We start from the raw sequence: 18,470 nt of genomic DNA on the forward strand, positions 1-18,470 counted from the left end.
ATGTACAAAATATAGGTAAATCTAAGATGGAATATAATTAGTCTAATTACTGTAAAAGCATAATTACTATATCAAAACATCTATTGTTATTTGCATGTGGGATCGAATAGGTGGAATTGAGATTTTTAAAAAGTGGGAATAGGTAGAAGACACCAATTAATTAGCTATCTGTTTACTTTACCTACTGCTGAATGAGTCGCAATGCATTGTGGGCTGCTACAAGTACCCAGCTGTGTTGAAAATAAAGGGCAATTTGAATTGTTCCTTGGAAACTTATTTTCAATTCTTTTTTGAGATTTGAGAAAGAAATATTTAAAATGATGTATAATCTTTCATTTATGCTCACATTTACAAAATTTGCTTTATGAAGCCTTATATCAACTTATAATACATTGACCAATGTTGACCTAAACCATTGTTCAAAGAGACGTAGGTGCTATCGTGTCGATAAAACATTGATTTTTTTTTTTCACGTGATATACGTGTACATAGTTTTAGGTCCTTGGTTTTAGACAGCAGGAGAAGGTGTGCAATTATTTTAACCTCTCAATATTATCAGAAAGTGTTTTATGTACATGCAAACGTCAAAGCGTTTACAGTATTCGAAGCAACTATTAATCATCTAAAGCAACTCCAGTATTAAATGTGAGCATGGAGCAATGTCTTTCGAATATAATCTTTCAATTTCGGTCTTATAAACTATAAAGTGATAAAGAAGCTCTACATTTTTTTCCGGTGACGAGTTATATATTGTGCAGTAAACCGACGAAAACCACGCTTCGCCACTGAATCGTAAACACGTAGTAAACTGTCATGCTTTGGAACTCATTCACTTGATTGGAGAACGGGTGTGACGAAGACATCGTCACGTGTTGAAAATTGCCTTCCATATAAGGTAGTGGTCTCGACCTGATAAATATGGGTCAAACTCTAAGGTCATGATCAAAAAGGTCATAAATGTTTATACATGTACCCACTAAAAGGTCTTGACACAATGGATACACGAGCGAAACACGGTTTGAAAGCCCTGTAGCACCGACAGTTTACAATGGGTGATCAGAAAAGCTCACTTGAGCGTGAGCTAAAAAACACAGAAAATGATATCAGAAATCGAAATATAGCTAAGGATATATTATCGTGTCTAATAAAAATCCCCCGGAGGTTTGGGGTGACCCTATCGTAACTCGCCTTCATATATTCCGGATAAATCGCTTCCGTTCAACTGTGTTTAAAAATTATGTTGCACGACACATTTCCTACTTGAAATTTCAATCAGCTGCCTCACATCATCAGACGTTTATTTAAGAAGATACCTAACCATGCTAACGGTATACATATTTGCTTCTAATTTATCAATAAATGATTCAGTCATGAGGGGATTACATAAAGCAGATTATGCATATGAATATTTTTTTTAAAAATGCATGTAACACGTTGTATAACTATGGCAGTGAAACCATAGACAAAAATATTTATGTCTCTGGTGAAACAAAATACAAAAAGTTTTTATAATATACAGTAGAGCTGTTATTTCTTTTTGGTTGTCATTTACAAAAAATTAATATTATAGAGTTATTGAACTTATATTGGTGAATATTGGCACAAGTTGCCTGTTCAAATGCATGAGCTTGTGAGTGCATTTGAACAGCCAACGAGTGCCAATATTCACCAATTTAAGTTCAATAACTCCTTTATTATATAGCTAAAATATTACCACATAATTAATATAATTATTCCAACTAAAAAAGGCAAATTAATGATTTTTTTCTTAATATCGGTATTCAAATTAACGTCTGTCCTGTACACGTTCAATATCGCATCATTCCGATGACCCTACCGAGCAATATGATTTGCTTATGTAGGTTTTAATGGGTCTAATACCTACTAAATTTTTAATAAATAATTTTGTGCAAAAAAATAAACACATCTTACCTAAATGCCACTTCATTTCGTTAATTTAGCTGAGAATTAGCTCTGAGAATTTGACCAGACGACTTTTTTATGTTTACAGCGGGGCGTTTGATATTGAACGCTCGTAGTCGGAATGTTTTGGGCATACTCGTATATGTAATACAAAGTCAGCGTTCAATAAAACGTCAAGATATTAAACGCTAAAATTCTCTTGATTTTTGGTTGTATTTTATTAGAGACTACTGTAGATTCCTTATTTTTCGCAAGTACTTTTTATCGCAAATGGGCTCTTTAACAAAAAATCGTGAGGATAAAAATTCGCGAATAGATGGTCGATCAAGAGTTTTAACATACATTTCAGTACCATAAAAATAAAGGCGGGTAATTTGATTTCGCGTTTGGTGCTTCTCGCGAAATTACACGATAATTAATTCCATGCATATATTTAGGAATCTACAGTATTTATTAGCTATATAATAAAGACTACTTGTTGGTCTACCAAATATTTTATGCTTAACTTTAACAGATTGGATACACTTCCCATGTATTCCCTTGTAGAGAAAATTTTATGTGAAAAGAGTGTTGTTCCTCTTATCAGTAAATAAAAACCATCACTGTTTTATAATGTTTATTTAAATTTAAAAGAGACATAGTGTTCAAAATTTCATATAAGATCTCACAGTGAACTGTCCCTATTTACTTTTTCTAAGTCTTGCACAACATCAACCTGTGGTAAAAAAAAAAAAATACGAAGAGAACAAAGTTAAAGCGACTTATATTAAAATTAAGTATTCAGGGGGTTATTTTGAAGTTTCTGATAGGAGATAAAAAAGTAATTGAAATGGCAACATGCAAGTAACATGCAATTGGTTATATCTCCAAGACTTTGCCAACTTTCTTTGGTCCCTAACCTCTCTTTAATTTGCCTTTTTCTTTTGGCTTTTAATAATCAATAATGATGTACATGTAGTTTTGAAACTTAACAAATCATATAGCCATATACAGAATAAAAAAAATTAACTGAAGATTGAAGTGCAAAGCCAAAAAAGTGTACCCATAATTTTTTTTAGCTTACCATATAATTAAGCACCAGGACCTTCACTATAGTAAACAACAAAACAAATGGCATATTTGCAAATATCTATCTCTTTTTTATGTTTACAAAATTTTCTCAAAGTTGATGAAGAATATTAATCAATCATTTCATTTTTAGATAGAATATAGCATTTGATATTATTACATATAGCTAATATTTACAAGCTGATTAATTGTCCTATTTATGGCTTTGCAGGTATACTATTAAGAAATGAGCCTTGATATCACTTCACAAGGATGGTAATTTGTTGACTTCTTCCAAAAGAATATCCAATAAATGTAAAGCTGGGATATTTAGGAATTAAGAATTTGAAGAAAATGCATTTTATCCCAGGAACAAAGTTTCTTCTTGCAAATATATTCCACAGCACAAGGCTCATGCCCAGAAGAGGGAGTATCTGCAAGCAATGTAAACTGTATCATAGTAGCCGTGTTTTGAACAATGAAGGCAAAGTGACATTTGAAAATCTTTTGTCTGAGGAAAACAAAAGAAGACTTCAGAACAAGTTACAAAATAATTTAAATGAGAAGTCTGTGATAAGAAAAGTGACTGTCTCAGACAATCACAAGAAAGCTGCAGTGTTAGTCCCTCTGTGTACAGTGAATGGTGAGCCATCTTTACTGTTTATGGTGAGGTCAAACCTAATTCCCACCCACAGAGGTGAAGTCAGGTAGGTCTTTGTGAAAATACTTCTCGTTTTCTTGACTGAATTTTCCCAAAGCAAAGTAGTTATATTTTGGTATATCTTGTATATCTTTGTTTGTGTTAAGTTGTATATTATGCTGCGCATCTTAGGAATATGTTCAGAATCTGTTGAACTGTGAAATCTTTGATTTCGGTTACAAATACTTGGTATACCTAATTATGCTACATGTATTAATCAAAAATTTTCATATTACACACACACACACACATAAAAATAAAAAAACAGAACATATCTTTATTGTATTAATTATGGTTAATTAGAATTAAAAAAAATGATAGAGCATAGAATTTTGTTATTACTGTAATGTTTAAATATAATTATTATTAGCAAGAGGCACTCAAGAAATTTCTCTGTTTAGTGTTTACAGATATCTAATAGAATATGTCATTGTTTTCAAGTTTTCCAGGAGGAATGATGGATGACACAGACCAGGATTTGATAGAAACTGCCCTCCGTGAAACACAGGAGGAAATCGGTTTGAACATTGCCAGGGAGGATGTCTGGGGATCACTCCAGAGTTTGCCAAGTAGGGTGAGAAATTTCTCCACTCTTAGAGATTGTACAATGTACAAAATTTGTCTGACCCATGCACAAATTCTTTTTATTTATTTTTCTGTTTTCCTTGAAACTATTTTTAACACTTGACTTTTAAAAATTCTATGATAATGTACATGTTAATTCTATGTACATGGTATTTTTTACCACAGTAAAAGAAGAAGGTATGGTTTCCGTACAAATTTTGCCCTGTGATTTTCTAAAAAATGAAACTGGTGTAAAAGTTGAAAACTCATGCTTTTTGAATAATTGAAATTCAATGCAGAAAAATCATACAAGTCATTTTTCTCACATGTGTTTTTAAATGCTAATTATGACATCATAAACATGTGCATTTTCCCGTATTTTCTTTAAAAATTGCAGAAGACACCAATTTTCAATGGAATTTTCTTTCAGATAACATTGTCCACAGGCATCGCCCACAAAGATCTTGAGATATGTGATTTGTTATTGAATTTGCACAAAATATCAAAAAATTAAGGTGGGCGACGGCTGTGGACACTGTTTTATAAAGGAAAATCACCCTTGAAATGTACCATTTTGAGGCTTTTTCTGCTTAAATTGAGAAATGCTTCACATTAATGACGTCATATTTGCAGAACGGTAAACCTTCATGCCATATTCTTTCCTGATTTATCCGAGTCATTTATTTAACAAATATTTAAGCCAGTTTCAAAACTTTTTGATGTCATTACATTTTTAGGGCGCTATAAAGCTAAAACCATACCTTCTTCTTTAAATAACTCAAAAGCATTTGTTTTCATTATTACATGTAATCTGTGATGGCATTTAGTATCAGCCACAAGATAAGATTTACCATTAAATAATGAACTCTAATTTTGAGAGACCATATACATGTACTTATGTATATCTGCACATAAAATCATTTTTAAAAAATCAGTTTCCTGTATACAGCAAACCTCATTTTACAAAATGTCCTAGGTATGTTTCTTATTAAATGCTCAATGAAAATATTCAGTAATAAGAGAAGGAAAAAACTGTGCATTGTTTGTTCACTATATATATCACTGACTTGTTATAGACTGGTAGATATAAAGCATTGTAGTTACAAAGTAGGTCCACAGGACTTGAGTCACTTTGTTAAAACTGAATTTTACCATATTAATTTTAATATGTACCCTTTATTTCAGCAGGATGGTAAAAATCTTGTGACCCCTATCATTGCAAGTGTGGGTGAACTAGAAAAACACAAGCTTAATCTTAACAAGGCTGAGGTATAGTATAAAAATTCTTGTTTTAAAAGACCTATCTTTCAAATGAAATAATTTGTTTTCTTGTTTTTGTCTAAAAACAATACACATTCATTTAGAGGGAAAAATCACTCTCTTTTGGTAGGTAGAGAATGTTTTTACCAGAACAGTTTCATCACTCTGTGATAGCAAAAATGTTGGATCCACCCAGTTCAGGAGAGGAAAACTGCCCTCCCTTCAGTCTGGCTACACCCTGCCTGTATTCCTTGGAGGGGAACACAGAATTTGGGGGTTAACTGCTGTAGTTCTGCACATGTTCCTCCCAGTTCTGGCCCCTGGATTATACAAATTTAAATTACGACATAGACATTAATTTTTTTTTTTTTTAGAAATAAACATTTGGATGAGACTGTGATATATGTTGTGTTACTCAGGAGAAAACTTGTGCCAACAGAGTTTGGATTAGACTTTCTATTTTTTTTTTTATACCAAAATTCTGAAAATGATGCAGGAGGAGCCACAGTATTTAAAACTGTCAGAATTAAATGAATTTTTCAATTTAAATAAAATAAATTTCAACACATGCTATTTGTCTCTCTGATTTTTAGCTCACCTGAGCCGAAGGCTCAAGTGAGCTTTTCTGATCACATTTTGTCCGTCTGTCCGTCGGTCTGTTAACTTTTCACATTTTTGACTTCTTCTCAAGAACCAATGGACCAAATTTTACCAAACTTGGTACTAAGCATCCTTGGGTGAGGGGGAGTTCAAATTGTTAAAATGAAGGGCCAAGTCACCTTCCAAGGGGAGGTAATCAAGAAAAGACAAAAAATGGATGGGGTCATTAAAAAATCTTCTCAAGAACCATTGGGCCAGGAAAGGTGAAACTTATGTGAAAGCATCCTTGGGTAGTGTAGATATTGAATTGTTAAAATCATGACCCCCGGGGGTAGGGCAGAACCACAATAAGGAATCCAAGTTTTACATAGAAATATATAGAACAAATCTTTAAAAATTTTCTTCTCTAGAACCACTGGGCCAGGAAAGGTGAAACTTATGTGGAAGCATCCTTGGGTAGTGTAGATATTAAATTGTTAAAATCATGACCCCCGGGGGTAGGGTGGGGCCACAATAGGGAATCCAAGTTTTACATAGAAATATATAGAACAAATCTTTAAAAATCTTCTTCTCAAGAACCAATGGGCCGGGAAAGGTGAAACTTATGTGGAAGCATCCTTGGGTAGTGTAGATATTAAATTGTTAAAATCATGACCCCGGGGGTAGGGCGGGGCCACAATAGGGAGTCCAAGTTTTACATAGAAATGTATAGAACAGATCCTTAAATATCTTCTTCTCAAGAACCACTGGGCCAGGAAAGCTGAACCTTATGTGGAAACATCCTTGGGTAGTGAAGATTCTAAAGTATTAAAATCATTTAAGGGGAGGGGGTAGGGGGCACGATAGGTATAGCAAGAGGGGAAATCTGGTAAAGAACAGCATCACCCAAGTTATTCAGGTGAGCAATGTGGCCCATGGGCCTCTTGTTTAGTTTATATAAAAAATGTAACAGAAGGATTACAATATACCATATAGTGCAGGCTTGCTGTAGAAGGTGTAAAATTTGGCATTTTGCTTAAAAGTATGCCAATAACTTTGGTAGAACTTTTTTTTTGGCAGACAGAGTTCTGTGACATTCATCCCTATAACCATTTTTGACCTCAATTGGGATCCCATCTTAGCCTCAAAGGGGTCATGACTGAACCAAACTTGAATCCACACAACATGGGAATGTAGCCAGATGCTTCAATATTCATGTGCTACTTTTCTTCATGCAATTTTAAATTAAAAAAAAAAGTTAATTCCTGTTTACTTGCAGAAAATTAAGTTGATCTTTAACTTGAAAACTTGAATCCAAATAACTTCAGAGGTTTAAGTGAGGTCTTCTGATTAAAAGGTGACCATTGTCTGTCTATTTTCTGGCATCTGTCATTGGTAAACTGTCACAGTTTTTACTTCATGTGAAGAACCACTGAACCAGTTTCATTTAAACTATAACCACAGAGCATCCTTGAGCAAAGAAAATTCAAATATTTGATCAAATGAAGTATCAAATGTTGTACATGGGTATTTCAAGGGGAGATAATTTTAAAAATAGTTAAAGATTAAGGGAGTCTTTTAAAAATTTTCTCAAAAGGTGAAGTGATGAAACATACATGTATGATACTTCACTGATGAAGTAGTTTCAAGTTTGTTTCATTGATAGTGTACATGCATGTTGTTTCAAGTGTTTAAAGCATAACTCCCAGGGATTGGATGAGCCACTATAAGCAATGTCGATACTAGGACAAGGCCACAAGAGACAGTTCTACATAGGAATGCATAAAAATAATAACAAGCATTGATTCAGATCTAGAATTAAATATATCTTTAATTTAAAAAAAAAAAATCAAATTGAATTGTTCCATGCCTGACTTGACAAAACATGTACAGTATCTATGTGTAATTGATGATATCTTTACATAATAACATACAGTGTATCTTCAATTATTTGAATTTATGTTCATTTCAAAATACTGGCCATAGATGAGAGTCCTACAATGCTGTAAAATGTCGTGCTAACACTAAAAAGATTTATGGAGACAAAAAAGGAAATTCATTTATTCATTAACTCAGTCCATAAATGCAATGCTCAGTTATAAGTTTTTTTTTTATCAGGAGTCGATATAACGTTGTGCTGAAGTCATTGTTGCCTGTTTTGGTTTTACTAGATATTAAATATTATCCTTCTGAATGTAGTATACATGAACCCAGTGGGCAAAAGTTCAAATATCAAGGTCATCATCCGGATCCTCCTCATCAAAATCATCAGCTTCATCTGGTTGATAAAAAATCTTCCCTTCTCCCACAGATTTAGCCAGTACAGATTCCTGTCTGCAAGACAAAAGGAAGGATTCACATACAGTACACATAATGATTACTGAAACATGTATGTACTGCAGTAAGAATCAGTTCATAGTGTCAAGACTTGACATAGTTTACGATTATTTCATATCATTCATTTTTTGCTACTTACATCTATAATATATAAAGCAGTATTTTACTTGAACTTATTCAGATTATGTGTACTTATATTGGTATATGTTAATAAGTCAATGTCATTGCACTGTACTACCACATAAAATTTATTCTCCAAATATAAGAGTAGCAGGAGAGGTAAAAATCGATGAGTCCTACCTTTCTTTGTTGATTGTATAAGGGAGGATGACTTGGCTCCTGGCCTCCTTCTCTTTTTCAGACAATGATAAATTGAATGGGAGGTTTGCTGCAGGGTCTGTCTGTTGGGTAGATTATAGCAAATTATTTAAACTAGTGACAGAAATTTTCTATAACTTTGTTCTGATTTAAATGTGGCATGTAAGTTACCAAACGGATATTACCTGGTTCTGATCCTGAGGGACACTTTGAGTTAGCTGCTTTACTTCAGCAACACCTGTGACTCGAAAGTCCTCTGTTATGTTGAAACTCTCTTTCTGAAAATACCAAAAAATTTTGTGATACATTGATGTAGGTAGTCTATGTATATACAGAAATCATTTTTACTGTTTCAGAGCAGTAGCTTTTAAATTCTGCAAAGGCAAGACCACAATCAAACATAATAGAATTATTTTTACAACAAAGGACATAAATTTTACAAGAAATATTGAATAAATCTTCAGATAGTTACATATATATATGTAGAAATTAATTTCACATAAAGATAAAGTTACTGCAGATGTTAAGTATAAAAATGATAATAAATCTGCAGATCACCATTTTATAATAAAGGTCCGCTCTTCCAATATCAAAAATATTTTTCAACCATGCATGCATCAGAAATCAAATTCTACAATGCTCTAACTTTTATGTAGTTTACAGATATTGTATTTTTTCCTATACCCATGCCATACATTTTACTAGAAGGAGTAAAATTGGCATAAAAATCATTCTTCACTTACAATTTTGATCACTTTTCCTGAGGCTTTCTTGTGTAGTGTATTGCAGCAAAACATTGAGTAAGATGTTATGGCTGGCACCAGTTTATGAATTGTTGTAACAGTGTGATGAATCAAAGTGAGGCTGTTGTCGTCATGGAGATCCCCATGGATTAAACCAACAACCTGTTGAACCTGTGACCCTGCAAGACATCCATACTTGTTAAAATAATATCTGTGTCTCATAAGTGTTTGAAAGAAATGTATGATCATTTAATAAAACTGTTTTAGATTACAGAAAAAAAATGTTTTAGATTACAAATACCTAGATCTGCAGAAAAGGCCAGTCCATGAAGAGTCTTGCATGTAAAAGGAGGAGATGTGTGTGTCAACAAAGGACTTAGAGAATCCAATACCACTCCCACAGATTTGCTCCCATGAGATATTCTTTCTTTTATGTAAGCCTTGAGGTCTGTGTGAAGTCCTAGCCCAGGGGATTTTTCCCATCCAAGAAGATCTTTTGATGCATCATGTACTTTGACACTTTAAAAACAAATAATTATAATTGTTTTTTGATTGAGAAATTTTAACACAAAATATTTTTTTCTTTTTATTGAAGAGAACCAAATTTCTTGCAAAATATATCATTAGGCAGTTGTATGTGTGTTTGTACAAGTGGCTGAGAGAGAAAGCAGAACCATCCTAGAGATTGTATACCCGGTAATTTTGTCCATGTATAATAAACTATAAAAGAACGAATCTTCAAGCTACTAGTTCTGTACCCATTTTATGAATTTGTCAAGGAAATTTTGTTTGGCAGTCCTCTTTGTCTCCAAAACTGAAAACATTTGGTTGTGCCACTTTCCCTTTATTCCTATGGGCCTGTCCTATGCATGCTGAGAGATGGACAGACTCGCAAAATAGACAGTTATTACTAATGAAGTCTACCAATATTCAGTATGCATAAATACAATAAAATTATAAATAAGGCCTTTTTTTTGCTCAGTTTCTTATAGGTATTGCATTATTTTTGTCTGATGCAAATTTAAAATGTCTTTCTGAGTCTCTCTCTCAACATTAAATACAAGTAATGATTTCTTTAAGATGATTATAAGGCCTAGAAAAAAAATATGTTTGTTTCCGCTTTCCCGACCGACCCTAATTTATAGTGCCGACCCTAAATATTTTTTTAATGCTTTTGTCCCATGATGTGCAAGATTTCAACCAGGGAATTATAGCCTCCAACTTTGCAAGCTTTTCAAGACAGAAAGAAGTTTGGGTCACCTTTCTATTATAAGTTAAGTCACAGTAATGCTTGAAAACACCATTTCTTTTGTCATTAATGTTACTTCTATGCACGTTTTGATTAAAGAAGCAAAAAATTTTTTTCAAAGAAAAAAAAAATTGCCTACCTACCTACCCTATATTTTTTCAGTCTGAAAGCGGAAACAAACATATTTTTTTTTCTAGGCTTAACATAAATAAATGACTTTAAAAAATAAACATACTTTTGAACTCCCAATGATTTGATTTCTTCACAAGTGTCCTGGGCTCTGACATCATATAAAATGAGGTGAACTTCATCTACTCTGAAATGTGAGCCCAACAATTTTTTAATTAAATATCCACACAACAATTACCAATGCTTCAATATCAATATCAAGAAAATAATTTGCCTTGGAGAAATGTTTTTCTATAATGCATTATGTAATTGTAAAATCCAATCCAGATCTAATGGAAGTTTAAACTTTACCATGTTGTTTACAGGTCCAGTTGTTTTTTTTTCAGAAGTTTTAAGTAGTACTAGAAGATTATCAAAACTAACAGAATAAATGCTGTCTATAAACATGTTAAATATAATAGAATTTTTAAGTGTTGAACTAGTGGAGTGTGAGCTTGATTAATCTTTCGAGTGTTTGTCACCTCCATATTTCCGCCATACCTATTTGATAAGGATAGGATGTAAGACAATAGAAGATTTCTTCCACAGGCGTCGATGGAATCTGTAAATATGAAATACATAAAATTATCCAGAGATATGCTGCAGAGTGATATGTGAAATGAATTAACATGCATAGTGTGACAGTTACTAGTTAGGGCTCATTCGAGTAAATTCTAACTATTAAAGCGTTTTTCTTGCACCTGGATCGAGTGGAAAATATTAGTAAATCTTTCTACCTTCAATAAGAACAAGCTTTGAAGATTCTGAGCCTGATACTAAATCTCCAATCATGATGTGTGAAATGTTTTTGCCTCTAGATATCTTTAATCATCATATAAAACATCAAAACAATATTAATTTACTGATCCCGTGGGACTAATATGGGGGCTGACATATTGAAGCTCCGCACAAAATATGACACTGTTTTGTTAAGTCTTTCATTGTTTCATTCGCTTTAAAAGAGAGCAAGATAAACGATATTCATTTTCCCTAAAACAAATATTTTAATCATTTATAATCGTTTATATTCTCCGTGCTGTTCAAAACACAATGCAATAAATACTGTCAAACATAAAAAAGTTTTCCTTAAACTATACGATGATTAATGTTGTTGTGAGTACAGGTGCTTGAAGATAGCCCTTCTCCCCCGCAATATAGACCCCCGGGCCTTTAAGACTTTAGAAATCCGAGTTACTTTGATGCACGCCCAACACTGTGTTCTTGCTTTCAAAAAATACTGACATTTGGTTTTTTTCACATAAATTTTAAATGAATGATACATGATACATTATGATTTGTGATACAACCTATTCTATCACTTCAGAAAATTTGCTTAAACAAACATTTCATAAAATTTTCTACCCCACTCTATATGAATGTTTTATTATTCCAAATCAGGGCCCTAGAATGTTGGATAGAATTTATAAAACTTTTGTTTTTAAGTTTTTGTTTTTTTTTTTAAGTTTTTTTTTTTTTTTTTTTTTTGTTTTTTTTTTGAATTGTTGGCATAGATTTTATCACAAATATTTCAGTAAAAGATAATTTATGAGAAAAAAAAGTCAAAAAGACTCAGGGGTCTATATCGAAGGGGGCGGGGGGTCCTGTTCTCAAGCATCTTTATAAGCATATTTTGCTGCTCGGATTCAGTGTTTGATTTCACTGGAGAAAGGAAAACCTTTACATAAGCTTTAAACAACCAAATCGAACATACCATCTTCAAAACTCCTTTAATTTGCTAAAAAGCACCAAAATTGGAAACAAAATAATTTTTATATAAATGTCTTTTTAATTGCCAATATTTAGTTTTTCAATAATGATTTTTTACCATAATATTTGCTTTACCAAGATTGGAACCTCAAGGAAATGCTTTTACGTCTACCAGAAAACCTTGCTTGTATTCGTGACGTCATAATCAATTGTGACGCCACAATTGATCGACGGAAGCTTTGTTACTAGATGCAAACTTAACATTCTGGAAAGACATCATCATGGGTCTTCTTCAGAGTTGTTTAGCTCGAAAAAACAAAGTAGGCATAATGAAGGAAGAGGCAGAGGCGTACGAAAAAGTACGGAAAGCCATGATCACGGAGGAAGTCACAGAGAAAAGAGGAGGCGTGGCCTTTGATCTTACATTTGTCTCCGAGGATACTCCAAGGAATCCCCCGACCAGACTGCTTGAGAGTAAAAGGAAAGATAATTTTGAGGATTGGAAAAGTATGTAAATACTAAATTTCCCATCAATATAAAATATGAATACTGCTTTCTCTTCTGTGTGTTTACACTTTTCAAGGAGAATAGATTTAACTGTTGCTTATGTTTAATTTTGAAAAAAGGTATGAAAAACATTTGTTTACCTGAGTGGCGATAATTATAATTACAGCAACATTTTGGAAACCCTGTATTTTGATTGTTTTTTATACATGTATGGCTCTTCAGGCTGTCAAACAAGATATAAATCTAGAATTGTGGCTATTTTGTTCTTTTTGAGAGTGTCAAGAGAAGACACAGGCAGAAAAGCAGGAACGGGCCCAACAAAACAGGGAGGAAGCCCGCATCCAGAAAGAAATAGACGTGGCCCACAAGGAGATGGAGAGGCTCGAGAAATACGTCAACCTAACCACCAAATAAATTTGATATGAACGCTAAACAATATATGAGTCCAGGGTGCAGTCCCCAGAGACAGATCTGAAAATTTGCTGGAGAAAATTAATTTTTCAAAATTTTTCATGTCTTTCGGAACTTTTGGACTTGAAAATACCGATCCCTTCAGTGATCTTGGAGAGTTTGCCAAAAATTGTTTAAATTGTAAATAAAACATCAGTTTAAAGATGTTATAAAACTCTGTTGTTCTCCCTTTTCAAAAGTATAAATATTTAATAATATAGATATGCACAGAACTACATTGTTTTTGATCTTTCTGTGAATTAAGAAATAAAATAAAAAGACATAAATGTGAGTTTTTATACTCCTTAGGAGAGGATCTATGGCACTGTCTATGTGAATATGGGAGATGATGAAGAAAATACGCTTATAAATTTGCGCTTTTTCACTCACACCATTGGGTTCAGGATTGAATTCGCCCAACCCTGAAAGTCAGGTTGTTCTTTTCTTGGCTTATTTTAAATACCTTGTTCGCTTACATACGAGGGCCGTTCAAAAATTACGCGGACTTGTTGCACAGAAGAAATATTTGACGACATAATCAGGCAAAATTTCACAAATAATATAAAAGAATCTTTACTTATATGGTCTTCAAAATTTCATATCAAAATGTTGTAAATTGGTATTAATTTTGAGTGATTTTTCAGGACATACCATTAAGTCACGGCGCAGCAAAATCTTCGACGTCACAAGCATTATAAAAAATATGTGATTGAGCTTTCTTTTTCTCAACATTTTCCCTTGAGTACCTGTATAGTTTGAGTTACCTTATCTACTCAACATAAAAACACCATTTCTTGTCAAGCTTAAAATCTATTAAACAAGTAAAGAATATTGTTTTTTTTTGTTTTAAAACCAAAAACTACTTATGAGATATAGTGTTATATTGGTAACTCTCAATCACGTTCTTTACAGTCCGGATAAAGTTAACTTTTCGTCTATAATCTTCTTCACGTCCTCCGGTATAGCATTTTTACAGAGGTCTAACTGTCTAAAATTTCAATTTGCTATTTGTGGGCGAATGTCACGAGTAACCTATTTTACTACATGTTTTATTATGCATATTTTGGATCTATGTTGCCGATATCTCGAGCATTACACATATTTTAACAAAAGTGTGGTGCGCCGTCAATTCAGGAGACGTCATTCTCACAGACGTTTTCACGGGAATTGCATCAGAGAAAAATCACTATATTTCTGTTAGTACTTTAAATATTACGTCCGAAATCTATATACATAATAATAATACAATTTAAAGGTACATTTGAGAAAATTGTTGAAAAATATAGCCAATTTTAGAAAATCAATGAGTTAAATTTTTGAATCCGCATGCTTTTGCTTCAATTTTTTTGTCGTGCGCCGTACCTCTCCATCAACGATATCAACATACCGATAATTTTAGTAGAATTTTTTTAAAATACAGAAATTTTATAAAATTTATTGGAATCTTTAAGATACATATTTCTGTGAAATTTTATAACTATATGACGTCTGTAAGAGTAAATAATAGCACAGTCCGCGTAATTTTTGAACGGCCCTCGTACGTATATCCTAAAACATTTTTTATGATAGAGAGAATTCAAGGCGCAATGCAATAAGGAAAAAAGTATACCTACATTGAAGATATGATCGGTCGATAGGTATCCTTATTTCTAAATGACACCCGGTCCCAAGATCATAAACTGAGATATTTTGATTTGGAATAGCTTGTAATTTATATTTACATATATATACGATATTAAAATTTTGCAGGTTTGTTCAATATTCCAATTCAAACATGGTAAAAATTTTGTTTTTAACAAAATTATATTTTAAAGATATTCATAGATGTCAGAATTTAGACATTAGTCTGTTCTCAGTTTATGGGCTTGGAGCCTGATACTGTCTCGGTTTTTGAACAGAGGTCCCTGGTTGTTCTGCTTATATAATTTGAATTATCCAAGTGAAATTTTGACCTTCATCATAGTCCGTTAAATCTTCACATTTCATTCTATACGATTTGAATGATTACTCTTAGTAATGATCGAAAGATTACAGGCGCGGATCCAGAAATTTTCCAAGGGGGGGGGGGGGGTCCACCCCAGTCAAAAAAAAAAGAAAAGAATCCAATCCCAGAAATTTCTTGACAAGCAAAAAAAAAAACCTAAACTCGCCCAAACGTCACCCCCCCCCCCCCACGAATGTTTCACAAATATTCACATTTACCGGGGGGGAGGGGGCAGCGTTTTCCAGGGGGGTCCATGGTAACTTTTTTCTTGTTTTAGTATATACATTTTTTAACATGGTAAATTCCAGGGGGGGGGTCCTGACCCCTCCGACCCCCCCCCTCTAGATCCGCGCATGGATTATTCCATAGAGATTGGGGCCTCAAGAAATTCGATTTTCGTCGTAGTCATGGCCCAGAAGAAATTCGGCTGGTCCGAGAGAACGAACTCGCGTAATAAGAGAATTGATGTGATTTCACTTTTGTTTCTCAAAAGAAAATTTGCTTATGCAGTATTTATGCCGTACCCATTTTATTCCCTATTCCCATAGCTGACGAAATTTTTAAGCCGGGTGACAATGCTTCGATTAAAAAATAAGTAAAAGTATAACTTTGTAGAACGTTAAAATTCTATTCTGTTTACAAAATGTACTCATGACAATACCCGGTATATATTTAGAATTAGACAAATTGCTAAAGTACAACACAGTATATTGTAAACTTGCATTTTCGTGAATTTTTATGCCCCCGTAAACGAAGTTTTGGGGGTATATAGTTTTTGTCGTGTCCGTCAGTTAATCTCTCTGTCTGTTTGTCTGTCTGTCCGTAAAAACTTTAACCTTGCCCATAACTTTTGATTTAGTTGAGCTATGACTTTCATATTTCATATGTGTATTCCTTGTGACAAGACCTTTCTTTGGGTACCACCAAATTTGACCTTTTGACCTTGACCTTGGAGTTTGACCCACTTTTACATGAAAATTTTAAACTTTTATTTGGCCATATCTTTTGAACAGTAGATACCAGGACATTTATACTTCACATATTTAATGTTTGTTGAAAGACCTTTCATTGGATACCAACAACCTTGACCCTTTGACCTTGACCTTGTAGTTTCGGGGGTATATAGTTTTTGTCGTGTCCGTCCGTCTCTCTGTCTCTCTGTCTGTCTCTCTGTCTCTCTGTTTGTCCGCAAAAACTTTAACCTTGCCCATAACTTTTGATTTAGTTGAGCTATGACTTTCATATTTCATATGTGTATTCCTTGTGACAAGACCTTTCTTTGGGTACCACCAAATTTGACCTTTTGACCTTGACCTTGGAGTTTGACCCACTTTTACATGAAAATTTTAAACTTTTACTTTGGCCATATCTTTTGAACAGTAGATACCAGGACATTTATACTTCACATATTTAATGTTTGTTGAAAGACCTTTCATTGGATACCAACAACCTTGACCCTTTGACCTTGACCTTGTAGATTTCTGTACTTGTGAAGAACTTTAACCTTGGCCATAATTTTTGAACGGTAAGATATAGGGCTTTCATACTTTATATATGTAATTCTTGTGAAAAGATCCTTCATTGGATACCAAGCACTTTTATCCTTTGACCTTGACCTTTGAGTTTGGCCTACTTTAAAAAAGCAAACCTTGACCATAAATTTTAAAGGGTTAAGGCTATGCTCTCATACTTTACATATTTAATTCTTGTGACAAGACCTTTCATTTGCTAACAAGAAATTTGACCCTTTGACCTTGACCTTAGCGTTTGACCTACTTCAAAAAAAAATTTAACATTGGCCATAACTTCTGAACGGTTAGGGCTAAGGCTTCCATACTAGATACATAAGTATTCTATGTGGCAAGATCTTTCATTGGATACCAATTACCTTGACTCTTTGACCTTGACCTTGGAGATTTTGCACTGATTGAAAAAACTTTAACATTGGCCTACTTTCAAATTTCACAATTGTTTTCCAGTGAGAATACCCTACTTTTGGTACCATTAAATTTGCATTTAAGAAAAGTTTAATCTTTGCTATGTTGCCATACGGGGGCATCAGTGTTTCACAAACACATCTTGTTTTTTTGTATTATGAGTGAATGCGTATCTAATCCACAATTTAATCATTATTTTTTTTATGATATCCATAAAAATGGAGAAAGATAATTTTTATGTGAAAATATTTTTTAAAAGCCTTGAGATCACAGTGTGATGTTACATCGAGCATGAAATTAAAAGAAAATCAGTAAGTCCCTACATATTTCCGCAACTAAGCAGTTTACAGTTCTATTATGATAATAATAAATCTTTATTATATCTGTATCTACATATAAGAACATTTCTCCTTCACAAATATCTCAGCTTTTATAAAAATTTTATGACACTCTTTCAATTTTCCTTTTTGCCATTACCACTCAAATTATACTGTATACTTTTACAACGGGTTTCCTTATCAGGAATTATAATATAAACTTTACTCAAGCATTTAAGTTCTGATTTCTCTGTCTGAATCACTGCGCAGTTGTTTTTGATCAATAGCCTCCCAGTGTCCTCTTAAAATCCTGGTCGGTAAGTCATATTTTAGTATATATACAATTACTTACTTTTTGTTTCAGGAAAATCAAGGATTTTTATCATTATATCAAGGAAGGGTTTTTTTTTTTAAATCGAATGTGATAAATCAGTTTTATCTCATCAACTTAAACGCACCGACTTGTGTACAGGTAGTTTAAAATTTAATGCATTTACCTGTTAAAGCATGTTTTATAGGGAGCTATTCATATTCTGGTTAGTTTATGTTTTCATTGTTTGTTAACGTGTGTGGTACCAAATGTGAAACACAGGTATGCTATATATACAATAACATCTTTATATAAGTGCATTGTGATTCACATTTTTGTGAGTAAAGCTATTTTTATTTCTTTCTCTATA

At 33.2% G+C, this 18,470-nt stretch overlaps 4 protein-coding genes across 7 annotated transcripts in view; 3 read left to right on the forward strand and 1 right to left on the reverse strand.

Moving 5' to 3' along the window:
* Nucleotides 1-1,246: 1,246 nt before the first annotated feature.
* LOC134269697 (mitochondrial coenzyme A diphosphatase NUDT8-like) lies at nucleotides 1,247-5,863 on the forward strand. 2 transcript variants are annotated; one of them, XM_062751898.1, is made up of 5 exons: nucleotides 1,247-1,328; nucleotides 3,203-3,677; nucleotides 4,112-4,244; nucleotides 5,420-5,503; nucleotides 5,625-5,863. In XM_062751898.1, exons 2-5 carry the CDS (start codon nucleotides 3,325-3,327, stop codon nucleotides 5,850-5,852), a joined length of 798 nt encoding a protein of 265 aa, XP_062607882.1. In that variant the 5' UTR covers nucleotides 1,247-1,328; nucleotides 3,203-3,324; the 3' UTR covers nucleotides 5,853-5,863. The 2 variants fall into 2 exon arrangements, with proteins under 2 accessions (XP_062607882.1, XP_062607883.1); XM_062751899.1 differs by having other exon boundaries at nucleotides 5,423-5,503.
* A 2,255-nt stretch (nucleotides 5,864-8,118) lies between these two features.
* Nucleotides 8,119-11,765, reverse strand: LOC134269698 (elongator complex protein 5-like). Its single transcript, XM_062751900.1, has 8 exons — nucleotides 11,626-11,765; nucleotides 11,390-11,450; nucleotides 10,956-11,036; nucleotides 9,773-9,990; nucleotides 9,472-9,650; nucleotides 8,914-9,006; nucleotides 8,711-8,811; nucleotides 8,119-8,407 (listed from the first exon to the last, which is right to left on the reverse strand). Exons 1-8 carry the CDS (start codon nucleotides 11,678-11,680, stop codon nucleotides 8,299-8,301), a joined length of 897 nt encoding a protein of 298 aa, XP_062607884.1. The 5' UTR covers nucleotides 11,681-11,765; the 3' UTR covers nucleotides 8,119-8,298.
* Nucleotides 11,766-12,832: 1,067 nt separating this feature from the next.
* Nucleotides 12,833-13,785, forward strand: LOC134269699 (uncharacterized). Its single transcript, XM_062751903.1, has 2 exons — nucleotides 12,833-13,102; nucleotides 13,377-13,785. The coding sequence occupies exons 1-2, from the start codon at nucleotides 12,877-12,879 to the stop codon at nucleotides 13,514-13,516; spliced, it is 366 nt and encodes a 121-aa protein (XP_062607887.1). The 5' UTR covers nucleotides 12,833-12,876; the 3' UTR covers nucleotides 13,517-13,785.
* Nucleotides 13,786-18,009: 4,224 nt separating this feature from the next.
* The window catches only part of LOC134269700 (uncharacterized), a 2,246-nt gene continuing 1,785 nt past the window's right edge, over nucleotides 18,010-18,470 (forward strand). The window contains exon 1 of one of the 3 annotated variants that reach the window (XM_062751905.1): nucleotides 18,010-18,107. The gene's annotated coding sequence lies outside the window, so the exon portion shown is untranslated. Of the gene's footprint in view, nucleotides 18,108-18,172; nucleotides 18,263-18,352; nucleotides 18,383-18,470 lie in introns of those variants that run through there. The other 2 variants (XM_062751904.1, XM_062751906.1) reach the window with 2 other exon arrangements.

Source organism: Saccostrea cucullata, unplaced genomic scaffold (assembly GCF_032062105.1).
Source record: "Saccostrea cucullata isolate Sc308-1 unplaced genomic scaffold, CSIRO_AGI_Scuc_v1 ctg1273, whole genome shotgun sequence".
NCBI classification, from domain to species: domain Eukaryota; kingdom Metazoa; phylum Mollusca; class Bivalvia; order Ostreida; family Ostreidae; genus Saccostrea; species Saccostrea cuccullata.

What these genes read in the sequence shown, in the direction of transcription:
- LOC134269697 (XM_062751898.1), top strand. Translation starts at nt 3,325, where the DNA reads ATGCATTTTATCCCAGGAACAAAGTTTCTTCTTGCAAATATATTCCAC. An exon ending in TCCAGAGTTTGCCAAGTAGG is followed by an intron (nt 4,245 to 5,419) that starts GTGAGAAATTTC and finishes CCTTTATTTCAG; the next exon opens with CAGGATGGTAAAAATCTTGT. An exon ending in TTAATCTTAACAAGGCTGAG is followed by an intron (nt 5,504 to 5,624) that starts GTATAGTATAAA and finishes CTCTTTTGGTAG; the next exon opens with GTAGAGAATGTTTTTACCAG.
- LOC134269698 (XM_062751900.1), bottom strand. Translation starts at nt 11,680, where the DNA reads ATGATTGGAGATTTAGTATCAGGCTCAGAATCTTCAAAGCTTGTTCTT. An exon ending in AAAGCTTGTTCTTATTGAAG is followed by an intron (nt 11,451 to 11,625) that starts GTAGAAAGATTT and finishes TCATATTTACAG; the next exon opens with ATTCCATCGACGCCTGTGGA. An exon ending in TCCCTCAGGATCAGAACCAG is followed by an intron (nt 8,812 to 8,913) that starts GTAATATCCGTT and finishes TCTACCCAACAG; the next exon opens with ACAGACCCTGCAGCAAACCT.
- LOC134269699 (XM_062751903.1), top strand. Translation starts at nt 12,877, where the DNA reads ATGGGTCTTCTTCAGAGTTGTTTAGCTCGAAAAAACAAAGTAGGCATA. An exon ending in TAATTTTGAGGATTGGAAAA is followed by an intron (nt 13,103 to 13,376) that starts GTATGTAAATAC and finishes GTTCTTTTTGAG; the next exon opens with AGTGTCAAGAGAAGACACAG.